This window comes from Asterias rubens, chromosome 6 (genome assembly GCF_902459465.1).
Source record: "Asterias rubens chromosome 6, eAstRub1.3, whole genome shotgun sequence".
Lineage (NCBI taxonomy): Eukaryota > Metazoa > Echinodermata > Asteroidea > Forcipulatida > Asteriidae > Asterias > Asterias rubens.
This window is the reverse complement of record NC_047067.1, coordinates 12,900,967-12,920,791: the sequence shown is the minus strand read 5'-3', so window position 1 is coordinate 12,920,791 and position 19,825 is coordinate 12,900,967. Positions and strand designations below refer to the sequence as shown.

Here is a 19,825-nt window from a genome sequence, read left to right as displayed (position 1 = left end):
TGGTGAGCACGTTTAGCATGCCTTTCCCTATTGTTCATCTACACATTGTATTACATTTGGACGACCGCATAGCCATACTGAATTGGACTCTTCTATCTGACGCCATTTAAAAAGAAAGCAGCAGCAGTGCTTTGATACTGTAAAACATGTGATTGGACATGTATAGTTTTGTCAGCAGTCATCGTTCAAGATCCCAAGTTTCAGCTGTTTGGGGTATTCGAGGACATAATGGAGCTAAGAAGTTGTGTTTCAGACAGTGGATATATACATGTAAATGAGTCGACAGAGTTCAGCTGCAATTCATCATTTGATTCGATGAATGTTCACGGTCTGTCAACAGGTTTATGCATCAATTACGGCCGGTGTACAAGTGGATGGGACGGGTCCACATTGCTCCTCCCTGCTACCAACCCTAGCGACCAGTGGTGTCCAGGTCAAACATCCGAGGTGCAAGGGGCACAGTTGAGGCACCCCTATGCCCAACCCATTCCCCTCTACAACAACCCCAGTCAAGAAGTCACCGCTCCAGTGCAGAGACAAGAACATGCCAAATCTCAAAAGGTAACTAAAGCCTCTCAGCAATGTTTAAGTACGCCTTCAAATTACAGCCCCATCACTTGGGTTCCGCCCCCATCCACACCGACCCCACCGTCCGCTAATATTGTAGCTTCGTCACTGGAGTTATTTCAGTGTATTCTTGAAACTTCCACTGCAAGTAAATTACAAGTCTCTGACCTAGTAGACACACGTGGAAGTCGCGTGTTTACAGCTACGGACAGTGTTTTCAACTCGGACGCAGCGTGTCTTCACACTCCAACCGTCCAGCTCGGCTCTAGTACACCTGGTTCCACCCGCAGAGGGACCTGCTCGGTACAGCAAAAACCTGGCAAAATGCCGTGTGTCCACGAGGAGACAAGTATCATGGTGGACAATCTTGCTGATGATGGTCGAGAGAAAACCCTGGTGACGGACTGGCCGAGAGATATACCTCGTCCGTACGTGGTGTTTCCAAGTAAGAACGTGTACGTTGATGGGACAACTATAGCCTCATCAGTTGACAACAACATCATCAAAGAAACAAAAACCTCCGAGGCTATCTCTAAAAAGAACTACATCCTGAGGAGAAATGATAAAGGTGCAGTTATTGTGACTTCGGGGACCATGGAAACGCTGCATAAAACAACCAAGTCAAATGGTGATAACATTCGATTGAACGACTCACAAAGGGACATTGTTAGACGGGGTCCTTCAGAGAAGAAAGGTTTTAAGAGAAAAAGTGATATTTGCAGGGATAAAGCTGGAAGTAAAAACCGAAAAGAGTCATCTGAGAGATCGAAATCAGATCGCAACCAAACTCCTCCGCCTATCACCAGAACCACACATCCCAAGGCACCAATGATACCGGGTACACCCCTCATTGCTCCCCGGCCGCTCCTACCGTCCACTATTAAAGCCATCCCACTACAAACCAAACCTCTGGACTCCAGACCACTTTCTCCAATAACACATCTCACAAACACTGTGTTTAGTTCCGATTCAAGACATGTAGCCATCCGTCCCCGTACAGTACAGAGCCTAAATTCATCCTCAACAAGTTTTGTGAGTTCTGGCTCATCCACGGGCAATTCAGCCACGGATGTCCCAATTCGACCCGTCCCCATCACCGGCTCTTTGCGCCCGTGTCTCAGCTCAAATCAACCCAGGTATCTTCCAGTACATTTCCCCTCGCGGCACATGCTACCCATTCCTATTCCACAACTAGCCGCATACACAGGGTCACCGTTGACATTTATTCACCCAGGAATTCATATTAACTTTTCCAGTTCTCGCAATCAACCATACCCAACACTTACAAACTTACCTACAGTTGGACTACCAACAGTTCCTGTACCATTTTTCAAGAGAACTCATCCGTTTCCCAGCCTAAACAACGGTGTACCACCAGATTCGTTAGCTCTCCGGCAGCGGTACTGCGAGGCGATAGCCCCACCGTCAAGACGCCAAAGTCGCCGGCGGCGGCAGAGCTCGGGCGACTCGCAGCCCGCGGAGGAGGACGGACCGGAGGGCCAAAAAATCCGGCGTAAGCAAGCTAACGCAAGGGAGAGAGACCGGGTAAACCACCTAAACTCCGGCTTTGAACATTTGAGGACAGTCTTACCATGGCTTCACCACGGTAGGAGGGTGAGCAAAGTTGACACTCTTCGGTCAGCCATTGACTACATTAACCATTTGCAGAGAATCTTATGGGAATCTGATGCCACATCTTACATCACTGCACCAAGACCAGTTGGTAAGCATTGGTTAATCAAATAGCTTAAAATATTCTCAAAATTGACACCCTTTTCCTAAAAGTGTATTATTGAACTTGTATCAAACTTAATACTATGTACATGTAAGTGCTCCAATTTCCAAGCAAAAGTAAACTTTAAATTCGAACATGATTGGTATAGCTAGCAGAATAGTTGCAGAAAGTGTTCATGTTTTGTGTGATCAGCCATCATACATGAAAAATGAAATCTGTGAACACTTTGGCTAAATCCGTACCGTTCGTGTGAGTGTTGAAAAAATAGCTCCAAACAATGGGTCGTATTTATAGAACATAGCAACTGCTTTTTTTTAGGCTTTTGCTTAGGGCCTACATCTGTATACAGATCTTTGTACATACATCTGTAAAAAAGATGTAAGCAAAAGCCTATAAAAAGCAATTACTATTTTTTTATGAATACGGCCCACATTGCACCATTTGCTTTTTTGTGTTGTTGTGTCATATAAGTTTACAACGACATTGGTAATGAGTCAAAGCCTAGTAGTGACCAAACTTACACGTATAAACTTACGTGAAGAGAAAACTATGAAAGTTTATGAAGCTTAATTTGCCATTAGAGTGGTGAGGAAATAGAAAGAGAAACAAAACTTATGTTTTACTTGTCAAAATTATGTTTGTACGGAAAGTTTCTACTGTGGTAAATTTTTTTTTTACTTAAGGCGAAGTTGTCTGAAAGTCTATAAAATTGTAAAGATTACCAAGTTCTGATTTGAACAAACAATAACAACCTAGAACTTGCCTGGGCCGAATGTACGTTTCCCTTGCAAATTAATTTCATAAGACATTGTTTTGAAACACTATTTGAAATTTCGCCGCCATAAATGAACTATTTATTGCGAGAAAGTAAACCAACAGGGTTATATTTTGATAAGAATGTCTCGTACATTAAAACACTTTGTTTAAAGACACTTGACACTATTGGTAATTGTCAAAGACCAGTCTTCTCACTTGGTGTATCGCTCAACATATTCATAAAATAACAAACCTGTGAAAATTTGAGCTCAATTGGTCGTCGAAGTTGTGAGATAATAAATGAAAGAAAAAATACGCTTGTCACACGAAGTTGTGTGCTTTCAGATGCTTGATTTCGAAAACTACGTTTTAAAATTCGTGGAAAATTACTTCTTTCTCGAAAACTACATTACTTCAGAGGGAGCTGTTTCTCACAATGTGTTTCACTATCAGTCTCTCCCCCACTACTCGTTACCAAATAAGGTTTTATGCTGATAACTATTTTGAGTAATTACCAAAAGTGTCCACTCCCTTTAAACAAAATGTTATGGTTCTAGTTTATATCCCATTATAAAAAAACTATGAACTTTACAATCCATCAAATCAGAAAATTGACAAGAGCTGCTTGGAAACGTAAGCACTCATAGTTAAGATTTAGATGTTGACCGGTTGCTGACCGTCCATAATTCGCAATACTCTTACAAATATAAATTGCCTACAAATAAAAACTGTTGGAATATACAACGACTTCCATTGCCACTTTTCCAAAAATGAAGTTTTGATTTTGATTGATAATTTCAAAATCATTATTATATCCATACTCCTTTCCAACAATTACGTTCAACATACCACTTCATGATATCACGTTTTCTTTATGAACACATAGGCTACGAACAAAGATCGTGAAAGTAAGCTCTATGCTAATGTTTTGTTGCTTCTGATGAAAGAATTAGTATGTTTTCCAGACACCAACCGCGCCAGACAAACTGCGGTGCGGGTACCGTGTCCCGAAGCGAGTAGTCCCCGGTCCAGTCGAACCGTGGAACGGTGCAGCGCTGGCACCAAATTAGCCCGCACCCGCGGGCAACAACGACACCATTAGCTTCCACAGCAATTCGCACATACGTCTTCGTATTTGACGTTAAACAGGGACAAAAAGAGATAATTACTGTTTGTTTTAAGCGTTAATGTGCAGACTATACAAAATATTAGCTCAAAAGGTTGGTGTTTTATTTCAAGTATAGATGACAAGTTCATTCAAGTACATTGTGTATTTTTGTAAAAGCTCAAGACCGTTGGGCATGAAGCATGGTTACAATTTCGCGGAAAATATCATGTGCTAAAGGACTGCATAGGTATACATGCAGTGTTTAGTTTGGGTAATTGTCAAATAACAGTACTCTCACTTTTACCACCAACATATGCATAATACCAAACCTGTCAAAATTCAGACTCAATCGGTCATCAGAGTTGTGAGAATAATGTTAGGTAAAACAATCCTTAAGGAATGGTGTGCTTTCTGGTGCACGAGAAAAACTTTTCAGATTCAAATTATTGGTAAATGTTAAAGACCAGTTGCATTCTCTACTACTCATCGTAAAGGTTTTAAGTCCAAGCTGTCATCGGAGTCACCAAAAATTGCAGAACATCCTATTATTCTCTCAGTTTTCAAACATTTTGGACTAGCATGTAAAACGGGTTTTTTTTTCTTTCTAAAAAAAACAAAAAAACTATAGCATTTCAAGCAAGAGTATGTCATGCAAAACCTTTTAAGCAAAACCTTTCAAGCCAAGTCGGTTATCTTTGTGCCATGAAACTTATGTACATCTTTGAACATCTTACCAATGATACGTACCATTCAAATGGTATTGTATCATTGTTGCAAGATAAAGTAAGGTAAGGTTCATTTTATTTGCGACCACATACGGTTGGATTCAATATAAAAAACACATCAAAACTTACAAAATACATCACAAAAACTTTAAAAGCATTAATCTATACATATGTTTACAAGATGAAGGTTAAGCAAGTAAACGTGAAATATCAAAGAATGGCCAGTAAAATTATTAAAAATATATAGTAAGAGAGATAAACAGCAACATTATTTAAAAAAAAAACATTCTTAAAACATGCACTTAATTTAAGCCGGATTGAAAAACAAGACAAACACTATTAATTAATGTTGAATCCTTTTGCTGCTATTAATCAAAGATTCAATTTACACAATACAAGAAAAACATAGTTGCACACATGAGCCAATACACACAACCTGTGAAAGTTCAATCGGTCAACAAAGTCACAAGAAAACAGTGGGGAAAACCTTACGTTTTGACTGTTTCCAAACATCGTGTTTAGGTTTCACTCTTTTACATTAAGACCGTAGTTAAAGGAACACGTTGCCTTGGATCGGGCGAGTCGGTCTTTGAAAAGCGTTCGAAACCCGTTAGTTGTGAAATGCATATGGTTTAGATAGATAATTTACACAAACATGCCTCGAAATTGTATGGTTTTCCTTATACGTCGTGAACTAACACGGTCGGCCATTTTATGGAGTTAAAATTTGTACTCCACAAAATGGCAGACCGAGTTTGTTCGCGACGTAAAAGGAAAACCAGGCAATTTCGAGGCATGTTGGTGGTGTGGATCATTATATTCAAACGGTTTCAATTGCTTTTCAAAGACCAACTCGACCGATCCAAGGCAACGTGTTCCTTTAAACTTTTAATAAAGGTTATGTGCAATTCTGTACACAATTTTCAATCTTACCAATGTTGTGCACACCCTTTAAAGTTTGTTCATATCATCTTATTTCCTAAATATTAATTCACTTCTGAAGAATTACTTTGATGACCCTTTTTCAACAAACCGTAAACAAATCTGACAGAAATGTTGTTAATTTCCAGAAAAGCAGTTAGGAATTTCTTATAATTTCTGAGTATGAAACTTTGAATAGTATATTGATGACGTGTAGCATGAATTGGATTCATCAGATAAATTCTTTTTTTTCTGCGGTTGAAAAATTCCCTTTCTCTGTTGTTTAAAAATGTTGCATTGTCTCCTTCAAAACGTTAACTTCTTAGAAATTAGTAACACGTCAACCATTTTTATACTTTCTTTCCAAGGACCACCAATGTCGACGACTGATATGTGTAAGTTCGTTCACCATCACCACTATCCACGGTTTGGCATGCTACCGACAACCATCACGTTTGGCGAGAGCGGTCATAGAACGGCCGTCGACCCTGTGACGTGTAGGGGACTCGAACTCGGACAGCCGCCACCAGCTAAGGTATGTGTTAAAGCTATTGCTCAGCTTTGGTTAAAATGAAAAGAAATAAACAACTTCTTCATCATATAAGATATCTCTCTACTGATAGTATTTATTGTCGATAAATATTCACAAGAAATGTGGGTAATTTTCAAGAAAATTGGGGGTGGGGAAAGTGCCTTGGCTGTATCTTTAATAAACATTCAAGGAAATTGCCGGTGATAAATTACTTGTATCCTTGGGCATCCATCTTATATTTTATCTTGTATCTCCCGTTTGAATCAGTGTAACCAAAGCGAGGCTGGAAGGACAAACAGTATTGTGACTTTTGGTATAGATTTTAATCAGGATGATAATAATGGGGACTTACTATAAACTACTTTAACAAAACCAAACAGCCAAGACACTCCCTGTCCCCACCCCAATTTTCTTGAAAATGACCCATATTTCTTGTGAATATTTCTCGACAATAAGTATCAAACCTTCTCCGTATAGAGTTATCTTATCAGATGAAGAAGTTTCTTTCTCCAGAAGACGATCAGAGCATCTGATCGAAACGTCGAGTTGAAACCAACGGTTCTTTTCAGAACCACCCCAAGTGTTACCGCAAACCAATCTATATAACAAAACAAACAAAAACCATTATATCCTCAACCCAAACTGGCATGACTCTGGTGTGGTGGTGCCTGATTCATCAATGTATAGCATAATCTCCTCTATTTGTACTTGGGCAGTCTTCAGTCCAACAGAATTAAACGAACTTCTTGATAGGTTTGGGATGGTCAGGGAACTTTACAAAGTTGATGTCAGCATGATAATACTATTATGGCCCTTTACGAAACCACGTCGTGGGCGTGAGTTTAAGCTTAGGCCACATTTAGTTGCTTATAGTTGTTAAAAAAACAAGCTAAGAACTTAAAGACACTGAACACTATTGGTAATTTTGTCAAAGACCAGTCTTCTCACTTGGTGTATCTCAACAAATTATGCATAACATAACAAACCTGTGAAAATTTAAGCTCAATTGGTCGTCGAAGTTGCGAGATAATTGTATTTAAAAGACTTGCCACACGAAGTTGTGTGCTTTCAAATACTTGATTTCGAGACCTCAAAACCTAATTCTGAGGTCTCAAAATCACATTCGTGGAAAATTACTTCTTTCTCGAAAACTGCGTTACTTCTCACAATGTTTTATACTATCAATCTCTCCCCATTACTCGTTACCAAATAAGGTTGTATGATAATAATTATTTTGAGTAATTACCACTCGTGTTCACTGCCTTTTAAACAGACGGACAGAGCCTAAACATGTGTTTCAAGCCCAACCCGTTGTTTCGAAAATGGCCTAATGGTGGTAGTGGCGGCTGAGATATTTATACTTCCCTTTGCCCTGCAATGCCTTCTGTATGGTCACAGGCAGGAATAATTGTTGGCTTGAACGTTGGATTGCTGTAGGTGAGTTGTCACGTTCTTGGTATAAAAACCACAACTTATGCAAGTTGACGAGAAAGAATAACAGGAAAGCCATTGTAAAGGTTTGAGGTTGAAGTAATGTCAGCTTGAGGTTGAAGATACAGGCCTAGAGGCACATGACATATTGAATTAACTTTTCAAGTTCAATCACACTTCCAAAAAAAAAATAGATACCACTTTTCGAAAGACCTTGGAAACTTCATAATTTACCGTTTTTAAACCATTCATTTCGAAAAAAATAAAGGTTTATAATGGATAGGAAGTATTACACCATCATAGTTTGTTTTGGTCTAAAGGCTTATCTTGAGAGGATTATGATGTTCATTATACTAAAACCATTTGTTTTGCTAAATATTTCGAGGAAACTGTAGCTAAATGGCTAGCAAAAACGCAACAGCTGACTTCGGTCGTTACAGCCAACAAAGACAATATTCACAGGTTGTGCACTGTTGTTCACCATTTTCTTCTGACTCGCACAACGAATTTAGCACTAGGCTTATATGGTTGATCACACAAAACATGAAAAATGTCTGCGTTTATTTTGTCAGTTTTACCAATCCATTATAACTTTAAACAACTAAAGATGAACAGCAGTAATATTTTACACAATCTGACACCGATACCATGTTAAATACATAACTGGAAGTTAGAAGTTTCGATTGAATTCGTTGAATCAGAAATCATGAAAATCAAATGTTTTTCAAAGGTCTCGAAGAATCCATTGCAGATAATACATTTTAAAAGTGAGAGATAAACAACAACACCTTTCACACAATATGGCACCAAAATCATGTTTAATACATAACGGGAAGTTAGAAGTTTCGATTGAATTCGTTGATTCAGAAGTCATAAAAATCAAACAATTTCTGCGACTATTTTGTCAGCTTTGCCAATCCTGTAATCTGTAAAAAGCAAGAGATAACAATACTTTTCACATACTTTGCCACCCCTTATTAAATACATAATGGTAAGTTAGAAGTTTCGTTTGAATTCGTTGATTCCGAAGACAAAACATTCATAAGAATAAAATGTTTTCCACCAGAGGTCTCGCTGAATCCGTTTAGTTTCCAAAACAAAAAGTCGAACGAGCACGCAGCGAGACCGAGAGATGAGCCGTGGACCTATCGGGTCGCATCCCTGTGGTCGACCAATCAAAGTTGAGGGGCTGCACCTGTTTGTTGATGGTAGAGGTGGTCATAATTCGCTTGTTTGGCGCGCAATAGCTAACATCTGTAACCCGCGGCAAACCTGCCCCTGAGGTCACCGAGGTGACACCCCTTTCTCACAAAATGGTATCGTCTGGTTAAACTAAAAGCAACGAAATGTGGAAACTGTGGCGTAATATATGACGCTATCAACCATTATTGATATCCAGCAACACAAGTGATCACTTATTTACAATGTCAGAAAATTTTAATTGTATGTTCACTTATTAAAATGTTTTTCCCTCCCGATTTTGAGGTAGGGCTTGCATTTGGCTTGAACCTCTTCCAGAAACATCTGTATACCCCCTACACGGATACTGCCGAGGGACAAATTAATATCATATCACAAATATTCTGTCCTACAGTTCCCATGGTTTCGGTGCGGTCAAAATGTGAACACCTTCTACCTTTCAAAAAACGCAGTTTTACAACAGTTGCGGACCAACACTTTTATTGTCAAATCTGTGTAATTTATTCACCAATTGAGTCGGCTGAAACTGTGTACATAAAAGTGTCTATTCATAAGCAATAAACGATTAGCCAGAAATCGCCGCATTGCCGCAAAGCGTTCAAGTTTTCTGATACAAAACATTACAATTTTTACATTGGATTTGAGGCATTGCATGATGGGGTATCAATGTTTGTTTTGCTTTTTTTTCATTGTGTATAGGACTATTTGCTAGGTTGATTAATTATGTTCTTACATTTCGTGTTCTTTTTATTCAAATCAAAGTTGACAAACATATATTCCCGTTTGTTTATTATTAATCAGGTTCATTTGCCTTAAAATACCAATACATGTCCAAGCATTATGACTTTTATCCCCGAGATTTCGTCATTTTGTGCTTTCAAGTTTCAAGACACTTCAAAACCCAGAGTCCAAAGAGTGTCTGAGTGAGCGCGCCAACCCCAAGACGACACCCGTAGAATTCCGGTCATTCCAGGCCGACGCGTTTACAGCAGCCCCCGGTTCGCTAACAGCTGACTAGTACAGACGACAGCGGGTAATCAAGGGCCACTGCTGCGCGCCAAAATAATAACCAATTAAATGTCTCCATTGGATCACGTGATGGGATAATCTAATTTTTAAAGGGTCGCTACAATGGCATTTTTCCTTTTTTTGAAACGTAGCATTTGGACAGAATGGTCGGACTTGCTTGGGAAAGCTTTAACATGTGTGTTTGATATTTGTTTACAAGTTTTGTTTGTTTGTGTTATAATGTTTCCACAAAACTTTCTCTGCTTTTACATGAAGATTCCATGTCTATGAAAGATTGTCTCAACAAATAATGTTTACTTGCACAAACTTTGTATTTTTAAATATTTTGTTTCGTTTATTTTATATACAACTTCCCACAATAGTCATTTGAATGAAGCCTATATATTATAAGTTTATATAAAGAGTCATTAGTGGAACCACACTCAATTCGACGAACTTATTTTCGTTCTAAGGCTTATTCAATTCTTGTAAAGGTTAACTCCCCTTGAAATTATGTTTATGTTCTCAATTTGCTTGAAAAAACAGTTTTGGTTGAAGCATCTATAAACTGTGTGAGCTTTGCTCACAATGGCATAACAAATTTACATGCATGCTTTTCATTATTTGAATAACACTAACACTGCATGCTATATTTACAACACACTGTTATTTTGGTCCCGCAAATGTTTCCATCGCCTGCGTCACCCATCAAACGAAAATTTGACAAATTGGCGCTAAATTCTTCTCCCTAATTGCCCAATCAGCACCCAGCAAATTCCAATTTTAACCTCCCCATTCCGGGGCTGTCGAATCAACACGGCACCTTGCGCGAAGATGTCCTGTTTTAAAACCGCGGGAACGCGACAGATGTTTCGCTGAACATTTCTGGAATTCCTTTTCTCCTTTATGTTTTGAGGACTTGCAAATGAATATTGAGGAAACTCCTCTCAGAGCTTTAAGTGTTCCGGCAGCGTTTGACAAATTGCATTATCACCTTCACATTCTCTTGTTGTTTGGTTTGTTTGGAATTCATCCGACAATTCAATTTACAGTTGCTTTTTTCGTACTCGCGTGGAATCATAAATATTTCATGTAAAAGTATTCCCTTAAACCATCATCCAAATTACGAGCACACTGACTCTTAGAAAAGTATACATGTAGTTAGGATCCCCGAATCAGATTAGAGGAATTTCATGTAGTCGATTCTTTAATTAAAAAAAAAGCAGTATTACAAAAAAAACGAAAAGAGCGTACAAGTTTTGATTTATGCCTCAAAATACTTTTGCTCATTTTGATTGATGTTTTTATGTTAATCATTTTATAAAGTGAATAATGTTTTGATTGTATAACCAAAATTATTCAAGTGTGACTTTTTGGGTTGATGTATTATCTTAACTTCAAATTAATCCTCTCAAAGATAAAAGATTGAAGACTATACTGGTCGGAGTCGTTTGAGAAACTCGTTGTAGTTCAAAAACATTCTAGAGATGAAAAAAAGCGAGAAGTAAACATTAGAGTATTCTCAAGAGAAATACCGCGTAGAAATGTGACCCAGCCCCCTGAACTTGGGAGCAAACTCCAGGTGCCTGACTCGCCCTGTGAGGAGTAGAAGAATGCCGTCTTGCCCCCGGGCCATATCTCCCCTTTCGCTCGGTTCTTGTAAACTCACTCACAGCTATAGGCAGTTTTTTCAGGTGCTACGTCGGATCCGCGGCTGGTTAGCCCACACTGACAGCACCCAGGTGGGATTTGCAATTTGTGTGGCCAGACCTTTCGCAGCTGGTTTATTATCCTGGTGCATGTGTTGAAACTGAGGCTTGGGGTGAAACAGTCTGGCCCCTTTCATTTGTAGTGATCAAGCAATAGTGGACATGAACCTCGACGTTTGACATTTTGATTCTTGTTAAGTAAAACCAGAATCTCTTAGAAGATTTTTTTTTCAATTTGGAAGTTCGTATAACTGATGTTGCTTTTATGGTAAAGTTACTTATAGGCCGACCGACCCCAGAGGAATTGTTATTTGAGTTGTAAATATTTACGATAACGAATTTCCGAAGAAGGGCTTGACAATGTTAATTCTTAGTTGGTTCAAATGTGTCTACACATTGTAAACATAACAATGGTCCCATGGGAAATGGGCAAATTCCACTCATATCTTATAATTCTACGTTCGGCTCTGGCCCCACAAAATACTCCAAAGTCAAGATAACCTGAAATAGTTTGTTGAAGCAAAACACATTATAACCTCTTAAACTTAAACCTTTATACTCAATTTCTTGTGGTCTTTGGGTCATCTGATTCAAATAAAAGCCAAAGCTCCAAGATAAATTTGTGAAAACGAATGGGTCAACTCCCTTCGAATCAACATGTCAACTTTTATAACCTATCCAATTTAGTTTCTCCTCGTTCGAAAATTGTCCAATATTCGAAAATCAAGAAAGAACTTCATTTAGATGAAGCTCGCTCGAGATTCCTCTACAGTATCAGGTTTAGCCGGTCGACCACCGCCATTGGCCGAGAGAGAATGGGTCCCGCAACGGCATCGTGGGACCGGGCAAGGCGCGGTTGGGCTGCGGGCTGTTTGACCAGATTCCCCCGCTGCGGGTGAAGGGATCGAGTACAGTATAACATCATCATTTCCCACACACAGAAGCATCGCTCGGGCTCTGTGTCTTCACCTGACTTGATTAGGTCATGATGAAGTGTAATTTGTCGATATGTATTGCAGCTGCCACACACACAGGGAGTTGTTATTAGTCTGTTTTTGAAATGTTGAAAATTCTAACACCCCCCCCCCCCAAAAAAAAAAAGGGACCTTCACCAGTCTCGGTTTTCTTGACAAGTGTCAATACCCAATTTGAAACTTAGATGGAACTTATTTTGGTTCGTAGGCATACGCTTCATTCGGATAAAAGATCAGGGGAAAAACAAGCGCCAAAATGAATTTCGTTGTATAGATACTCTGAAGAAGAAATTGCACAAAATTTGTGAATGAAACTTCTCCAACCACCAATGCTTTGTGTTCCACATTTTCTTACAGATACCAAGATTCAGTGCGCCCCATCAACTGTATCCTCCGCGATCCAACTATTGGTTCAACAACCTCACCTTACATGGTTAGTATAAACGAATAATTGTTTGTTTTTCACCATGACATATCATTAACCGTTGTTTAAGACTGCCATTCTTAGCAAGCTCGCTCCAACAATCTTAGGGCGAGATGGCCAGCAATTTTTGACATACTATCCCTTGCGTGAAACCTTGTCTTGTCTATAACAAAGATTATTATCTTAATAATAATATTCGTATAAAAAATTATTGTGATGAATCTCATTGATGAATCTTGGTGTTTGTGACATTGAGACTCAGAGTCGTAAATCAACGAAATTTTTCCGATACAGCTAACAAGTATATTATTCATTCATTCTATTATGGGAACTCTCTGAACCACTTTAACTTGCCACGTATTTTAAATCCTTAAAGTTGTTTTAATTGAACAGCAATTTTGAAGAGAAGGGAGTTTAGCTGTTTCATGTCTTAACCAACATGACTTTTCGATCCTCAGTGGTAGAGTGTTTCTCTTAAGCTAAATACAACCACAACAGCCGTCGATTTCACAAAACTCTTCCTAACTTACGACTAATCTTAGGACTTAGGACGAGTCCCAACCATATAGCATGCAGACCTTAAGATTAATCCTAAGTTAGGACGAGTTACTCGTCCTAACTCGCGATAAGACGAGTCCTAACTCTTTGTGAAATCGACGGCTGGCTCTGCATTACAGTCACTCTGCGGACATTTCTTGTTCAGTAAAAAGACTCTTCAATAACCAGCGATTTGAAACACAGAAATATCAGTATTCTAATGTCACGTTAAGGATTTAAGGATCTTTATACAGAAGTTTTAATCGCTCAAGTTAGCTAAAATGTACCAAAACAACAGCCCCCAAAATTAACTCGCCGAAGCTGTTTTTTTATTTGATTTTCCAAAACCTCGCCCCGTCAATAAACTGCCTGCTGTTCGGGTCAGATTCCGTCTGTTCTTAAGATTAGAAGCAGACATCACGACTGCTGCACACAAATTTCATGAGAAAAAAACAGAATCTTTAATAAATGGATTTGAGATTTGTATCTTTATTTAAGATAGTGTGGTATGTGTGCTCAGCAAACTGACATTGTATCATACCAGAAAAAAAAGCGGCATGTTTTTCCTTCAAACTTTGGGACAATCTTCGAAGGTCATATCACAAAAATTGTATTGTTGTATTGTTGCAATAATGCAATTATGTAAGTTTTTATTTTTGGGTTGTTTCTTTACCCTTCTCTCACGATTATTTGTGTGTCCCCGTCCCTCTTTCTCTCTCTCTCTATCGTTGTCCTGTTCTTCCATACTTCGTTAATTTTCGTTCCTTTCGCTTTCACCCCCTTTTCTAATGGGGAGCGGTGTCCAAGTTCTACCGGGGGTATAACATGCCCGGCCCAGCGGGCCCTCACTGGATCGGCGTCTGGGACGCGCACGATGCACAAAACACTCATCACTTACAAATTATTTTCGGATGGCAGCACGGTCAAGAACATTGTTAATGTTGGCAATAACTCAGTTGTTGTGTCGTATAATTGTTCCAGGCTTTGCAGATATGCCTTACTTAAGATGGCTTTATGTGGAACATTTCCCAAGAGTCTATAGACAGTTTTGCTAAAAAGTATTAGCATCATTATATTCAATTTCGTTTTCGTGCACTTGTGATTTCGTTCTTCTGGTTCAGTTTGTTTCTTGTTCATTCCAATTCACTTAATGGGATTCGAGACAATTGTTTTCCAATCTCCAGTTAAATTTCTTCTATTTATGAACTAGAATGGTTTACAAGTCACGTGCTGCTGGCTTGTAGAAAATAAATGAATGATCTCTGCGACTCACAATGAATTTGAATGAGCTTCATTCAGCAACTGAATGCTTAACTGTTGACATTAAATTAATAATTAATTTTGACTGTTGAATGCAGGATGCAACAGGTCATTCATTTTCAAAGAAATTGAACAATTCATGAACGATGTTTCGTTGACATGGGCGGGGGAAAAACATAATGCTTAAATTTGGCAATCAAATCAGATTTGAAATCGTTTAAAAACGGGAGTGGCGTAAACAGATTAAACAATTTGAAGCAAATCGAGAAAAGTGCAACTTTATTCAATGCTAGAAACGAGTTGAAACAAACTGTTTTTATCACAAGCTCACTGCACTGGTAGCTGTTCTAGGTATCAAAGTTCCATCTCCGATCTTAATAATAATAATAATAATAATAATTTATTAATTTATATTGCGCCCATTCCATGAAATGTACACAAGCGCATAACAAAATAATTATAAAAATATAACATTTTACAACAGGAAAATATACAGCAATCCAAACAAACTGAAAATACAAGAACCTTACAGGACAATCCGAACAGTTAAAATTGCAAAACATTAAGCCAGACCAAAACAAACTAATAATTAATTAATTAATTTCGTGTGGGGGGAAAAGATATTTATATTTAACCCAGTATGCAGTGACTGGTTTGCTTTCCTACCAGTAAACAATGTAACTAACACTCATGACCTTTTGCTATAAAAGCATCTCTCAGAAGATAGTCCCAGCATGGACATCTTGGTCTACACCATGTCTACACATACAAGACATTGACACTTAAGCGAACGGCAAAATGGGAACCAGCCTATTTCCCTCTTCTTCTCGATATTATTATACAGACCTTGAAAACTTTCCATTAAATAAAATAATATGATTGATTGTTTTGTTTCCAACACATTTTTTGAATATTTTTGTAACACATATACAAACTTCTTTTGCATTTATAGTTTGGTTGGCACAAACTCGGGCTGCGGGACATTGCAATATAGAAAAGTCAATGCCAGGGCAGCAGCGTGATGGAGCAGTTTTGTCCTTCTTTCTTTCTATAAGGGGCCTAATAATTGACCCACATATAAATTCTCCGTAATTTTTACCACGCAGCTTGACAACAAGCACGCGGGGAGATTCTCACTATTTCCCCGTCACAGGTGTAGCTGGATCTCCGCTCATCCTCACGGCCGCTCCGTAAGGAGTCCAGCTCGTCGGTCATATCCCATTACATAGTTTTCTTTTATGGACTATTAACGTGCAACTGTTTTTAACCAGCCGAAATATCTGCGCAATTAGTGGCAACTGTTGTATGTCATGACCTAGATTTGAAGTTGGAATCAATAGGGTTAAAGACGGTGGGGGTATAACCATGTTTACGCCCTCTGTCACCTTGAATAGGAGACGACGTGCCAGACAGGGCCCAATTTCATACAGTTGCTAAAGCATAACAAGTTGCTAAGCATAACAAAAATGTGCTTATAAGAACAAGGTTACCACCTAAAGTACCATATTACGTGTACAAAATGTTACTGGTCTCCTGCTTTATAGTTGTGCTTAGCAGGCAATGTTAAGCTTTTTTTTTTCAGTGCTCCAGCAGATCTATGAAATTGGGCCCTCCACTGTCTTTGGCCAACACCAGTGGTTTAACTCAACAGTGTTTTCATTGGATAAACGTGCAGTGACGTAAGCTTTCCCTGTGTTTTGATTGGTCCGAGGTGATGTTTTGCAGCTCACTTCCGATCGTCTGCGCAGCAGCTTGCATTTTTAAAAATATGTTTTACGTGGATTTGACAGCGTATCTCCATGTGAAATAAATGTAGGTGAAAGGTTCACGGCAGATCTCTGGTGTAATTCACGAGCATCGAAGAGTGACGTCAGATGTTCAGGCTAACAACGCGCTGACCTATATCTCCATTTTGTTTTCCTGTCACACAGGACCTTTGCCGTTTCCAAATGGGCCAAACAGCGAAAGTACTAGCCACGCCCCAACAAATGATGCGACCAAAATGAGCGACACCAACAACAACGTAACGAACGCAGTGGGAAGGTGAAGAACCAATCAGAAGTCTGCAAGCCACAGCAATTTACATAGTATGAATATTCATATATTGATCTTTTTTCGAAAGTGCCCTTGATTTTTTTCCACCATCAATCTTGAAAAGCATCCAGACTGAAAAAGGGAAGAATAACTTGTATATTATTATTTTACTTGTTGTATTAAATGTATATTATTATTTTATCAGATGATGGAATCTGAAGAAACAACATTATTTTGATGTTAACAAGAATACTTACAATTTCATTTCAGTTGGAGATTGTTGTTTGTTACGAACTTTGTGAAAGTTGTAAATTACACTCTTGAAAGTTGTTCAAATCTAAAGCATTATCTACTAATTATTGATTAACTAAATTTCACATGCGGTCCACCTGCTGTGGGAAATTCCTAAAGAATAGGTTTTCCCGGACGCTTTCAAACAAAACTCTCTCAATATTTACTTGGTATTATTCCATTTTATTGGAATTAACGAGTGCCTTAAAGGCAATGACATTTTAGTTTCACTTTAAACAACAACCGAAGAAATTGTTCAGTTTGTTTGAGAGTAAGACAAATTGTTCCTTTGGATTTGATCTTTATACTTTAAAGGTAAAGGCCGGCTATACTTTTGGTACTAATTATATAAGAACATCCTCACTTTGTTTCCCAGCATAATGCATAAAATCAACCCATGAAAATTGTTCATCGAAGTTGAAGAAAAGAATGACAGTAAAACAACTTTGTTGCATAGATTGTGTGCTTTCAGTCAGATGCCCTTCAGAGGTTACTTTTTTCTAAAACTGCATTTCTTTAAAGGGGGTCGTTTCTAACAATTATAGACCTTTTCGCAAATACCGGGGCGCGCGCGTAAAGCTTGGAATTAGGTGCATTGTGGTCTAGCTGGTATCCAAATTTGATCCATATATATCCCACAATGCACCTCATTCAACAGTCTGCGCTTGCGCATTGGTATTTGCGATAAGGTCTACGTGTATTATGTAATACCAACAGCCCTCCAGTGATCTTTACCAAGTAAGTTTTTGTATGGTCATTAATTTTTGGAGCAATCACCAAGGGTATACTACCCATTTAAGTATTGAACAAGTAAATGAATAGGCCTACATATAACAAAAGTAAACAAGAAATATTATTTATGATTCCTGTCTTTATTTAGGAGTACAGTTAAATATGGAAAACTTCAACTTATTTATAGAAACAGTTGTTAATATAACAAACCATACTTATCCAAATTATTATTTACAAGTTTTATGGGAAGTTTTTACATTAAAGTTATCAAAGAAAGCTACTCGTGTTTAATATATTGCATAATATGTACAAATAACTTTGTACGTTAAACTAGACTGCCATAATTGAGACAACTGTCTTTTGGGGGAGATTTGTGTTATTGACAGATTGTTTGTTGTTTTGCATTTGGAGAAACATCCAATTAAAAGGTAAACAAGACGGCTACTGTTTTGCAAACAAAATCAGACCTGGAATTTCTCATCTTTGAGAGGGCAAAGCCATCTACGTTTTTAACAAGCGCCCCTTGCATTTTATTGTATAGACCCTCTTGCACAAGGCTGAACAGCGAATAAGAATGCGCATCAACCAATTTCCGTCATTTTGTCAATGCCTTTGTGCATAATTTGATTCCCAAAATGGCGGACAAGATAGGTGTGTGTAAGAGCGCTGCGCATTGTGCAAGTGGTGTAAATCATAATTATGTGACAATACAAACAAACTTTACTGAACTATTGGAAAAAAAGGAAGGGAAGTATTTTGAAAGGGTGCCAAGATAAGAGCCCATATTCATAGAAACATTGCTTAAAAATTTTCTGCTAGGCAAAAATAAGCAGAAGTACCAGTCTTTGATTAAACATGGCACAGTGTTTTGGCTGGTGACCTTCTTCTGGTAAGCAGAATTTGGTTGTGCTTAGCTACTAAGCAGCTCTGTGAAATTGTCCCCAGTGCATTGGATGCCTCTATGGCCCAGTTTCACAGAGCTGCTTAAAGCAGAAAACAGTGCTTATAAAATATAAACTATCTGCTAAGCATAATTTGGCTGTGCTTAGCTACTTTTTGTGCTTTAGCAGCTCTATGAAATCAAACCCAATGAATGGAGGCCTCCATGGTCTCAATGTAATTTCAGGTCTGAACATTTCGTTGCACTCTTTGGTACTTGTTCGACTTTACTTAAATAAAGAAATGTACACAGTTCATACTACATCAAATGTGTCAGTTTCCAGTGAATAGAGATTGAAACTTTTAACAAAAATAGATGTATCCAAGTTTTAAAAGATACTTCCCAAAGTTTGGCTTTATGGTAATTTTATTTTAGGACTGTGAAATGACTCTCTGAGAAAATCTGTTTTCCTTTACAAAAAGATTATTTTGTCAGTAACAATACATTGAATTTACTAGAGGCGTGCACTATGGCAGTATTGACAACTCATCTAAAGATGAATCTTGATCTTAAAGGCAGTGGACACTATTGGTAATTAGTCAAAATAATTAGCATAAAACCTTACTTGGTAACGAGTAATGGGGAGAGGTTGAATGATGGTATAAAACATTGTGAGAAACAGCTCCCTCTGAAGTGACATAATTTTCGAGAAAGAAGTAATTTTCCACGAATTTGATTTCGAGACCTCGAGTTTAGAATTTGAGGTCTCGAAATCAAGCATCTAAAAGCACACAACTTCGCGTTACAAGGGTGTTTTTTTCTTTCATAGTTATCTCGCAACTCCGACAACCAAACGAGCTCAAATTTTCACAGGTTTGTTATTTTATGCATATGTTGATACACACCAAGTGGGAAGACTGGTCTTTGACAATTACCAATAGTGTCCACTGTCTTTAAGTGATATCAAACCCTGGACTAGACAAACCACCATAAAGGCCCAG

General features: G+C 38.3%; 1 protein-coding gene across 2 annotated transcripts; it reads left to right on the top strand.

Annotated features, from left to right (window-relative positions):
* Positions 1 to 124: 124 nt before the first annotated feature.
* On the top strand, positions 125 to 17,812 carry LOC117291805. 2 transcript variants are annotated; one of them, XR_004519200.1, is made up of 4 exons: positions 125 to 2,290; positions 6,181 to 6,347; positions 7,618 to 7,781; positions 13,024 to 13,100. XR_004519200.1 is itself a non-coding variant. In XM_033773718.1 (4 exons), the coding sequence occupies exons 1-4, from the start codon at positions 229 to 231 to the stop codon at positions 16,932 to 16,934; spliced, it is 2,421 nt and encodes an 806-aa protein (XP_033629609.1). In that variant the 5' UTR covers positions 125 to 228; the 3' UTR covers positions 16,935 to 17,812. The 2 variants fall into 2 exon arrangements, 1 of the variants encoding a protein (XP_033629609.1); XM_033773718.1 differs by lacking the exon at positions 7,618 to 7,781 and adding an exon at positions 16,819 to 17,812 and having other exon boundaries at positions 13,024 to 13,099.
* The last annotated feature ends 2,013 nt before the right edge of the window (positions 17,813 to 19,825 follow it).

What these genes read in the sequence shown, in the direction of transcription:
- LOC117291805 (XM_033773718.1), top strand. Translation starts at nt 229, where the DNA reads ATGGAGCTAAGAAGTTGTGTTTCAGACAGTGGATATATACATGTAAAT. An exon ending in CACTGCACCAAGACCAGTTG is followed by an intron (nt 2,291 to 6,180) that starts GTAAGCATTGGT and finishes TTTCTTTCCAAG; the next exon opens with GACCACCAATGTCGACGACT. An exon ending in CAACAACCTCACCTTACATG is followed by an intron (nt 13,100 to 16,818) that starts GTTAGTATAAAC and finishes CCTGTCACACAG; the next exon opens with GACCTTTGCCGTTTCCAAAT.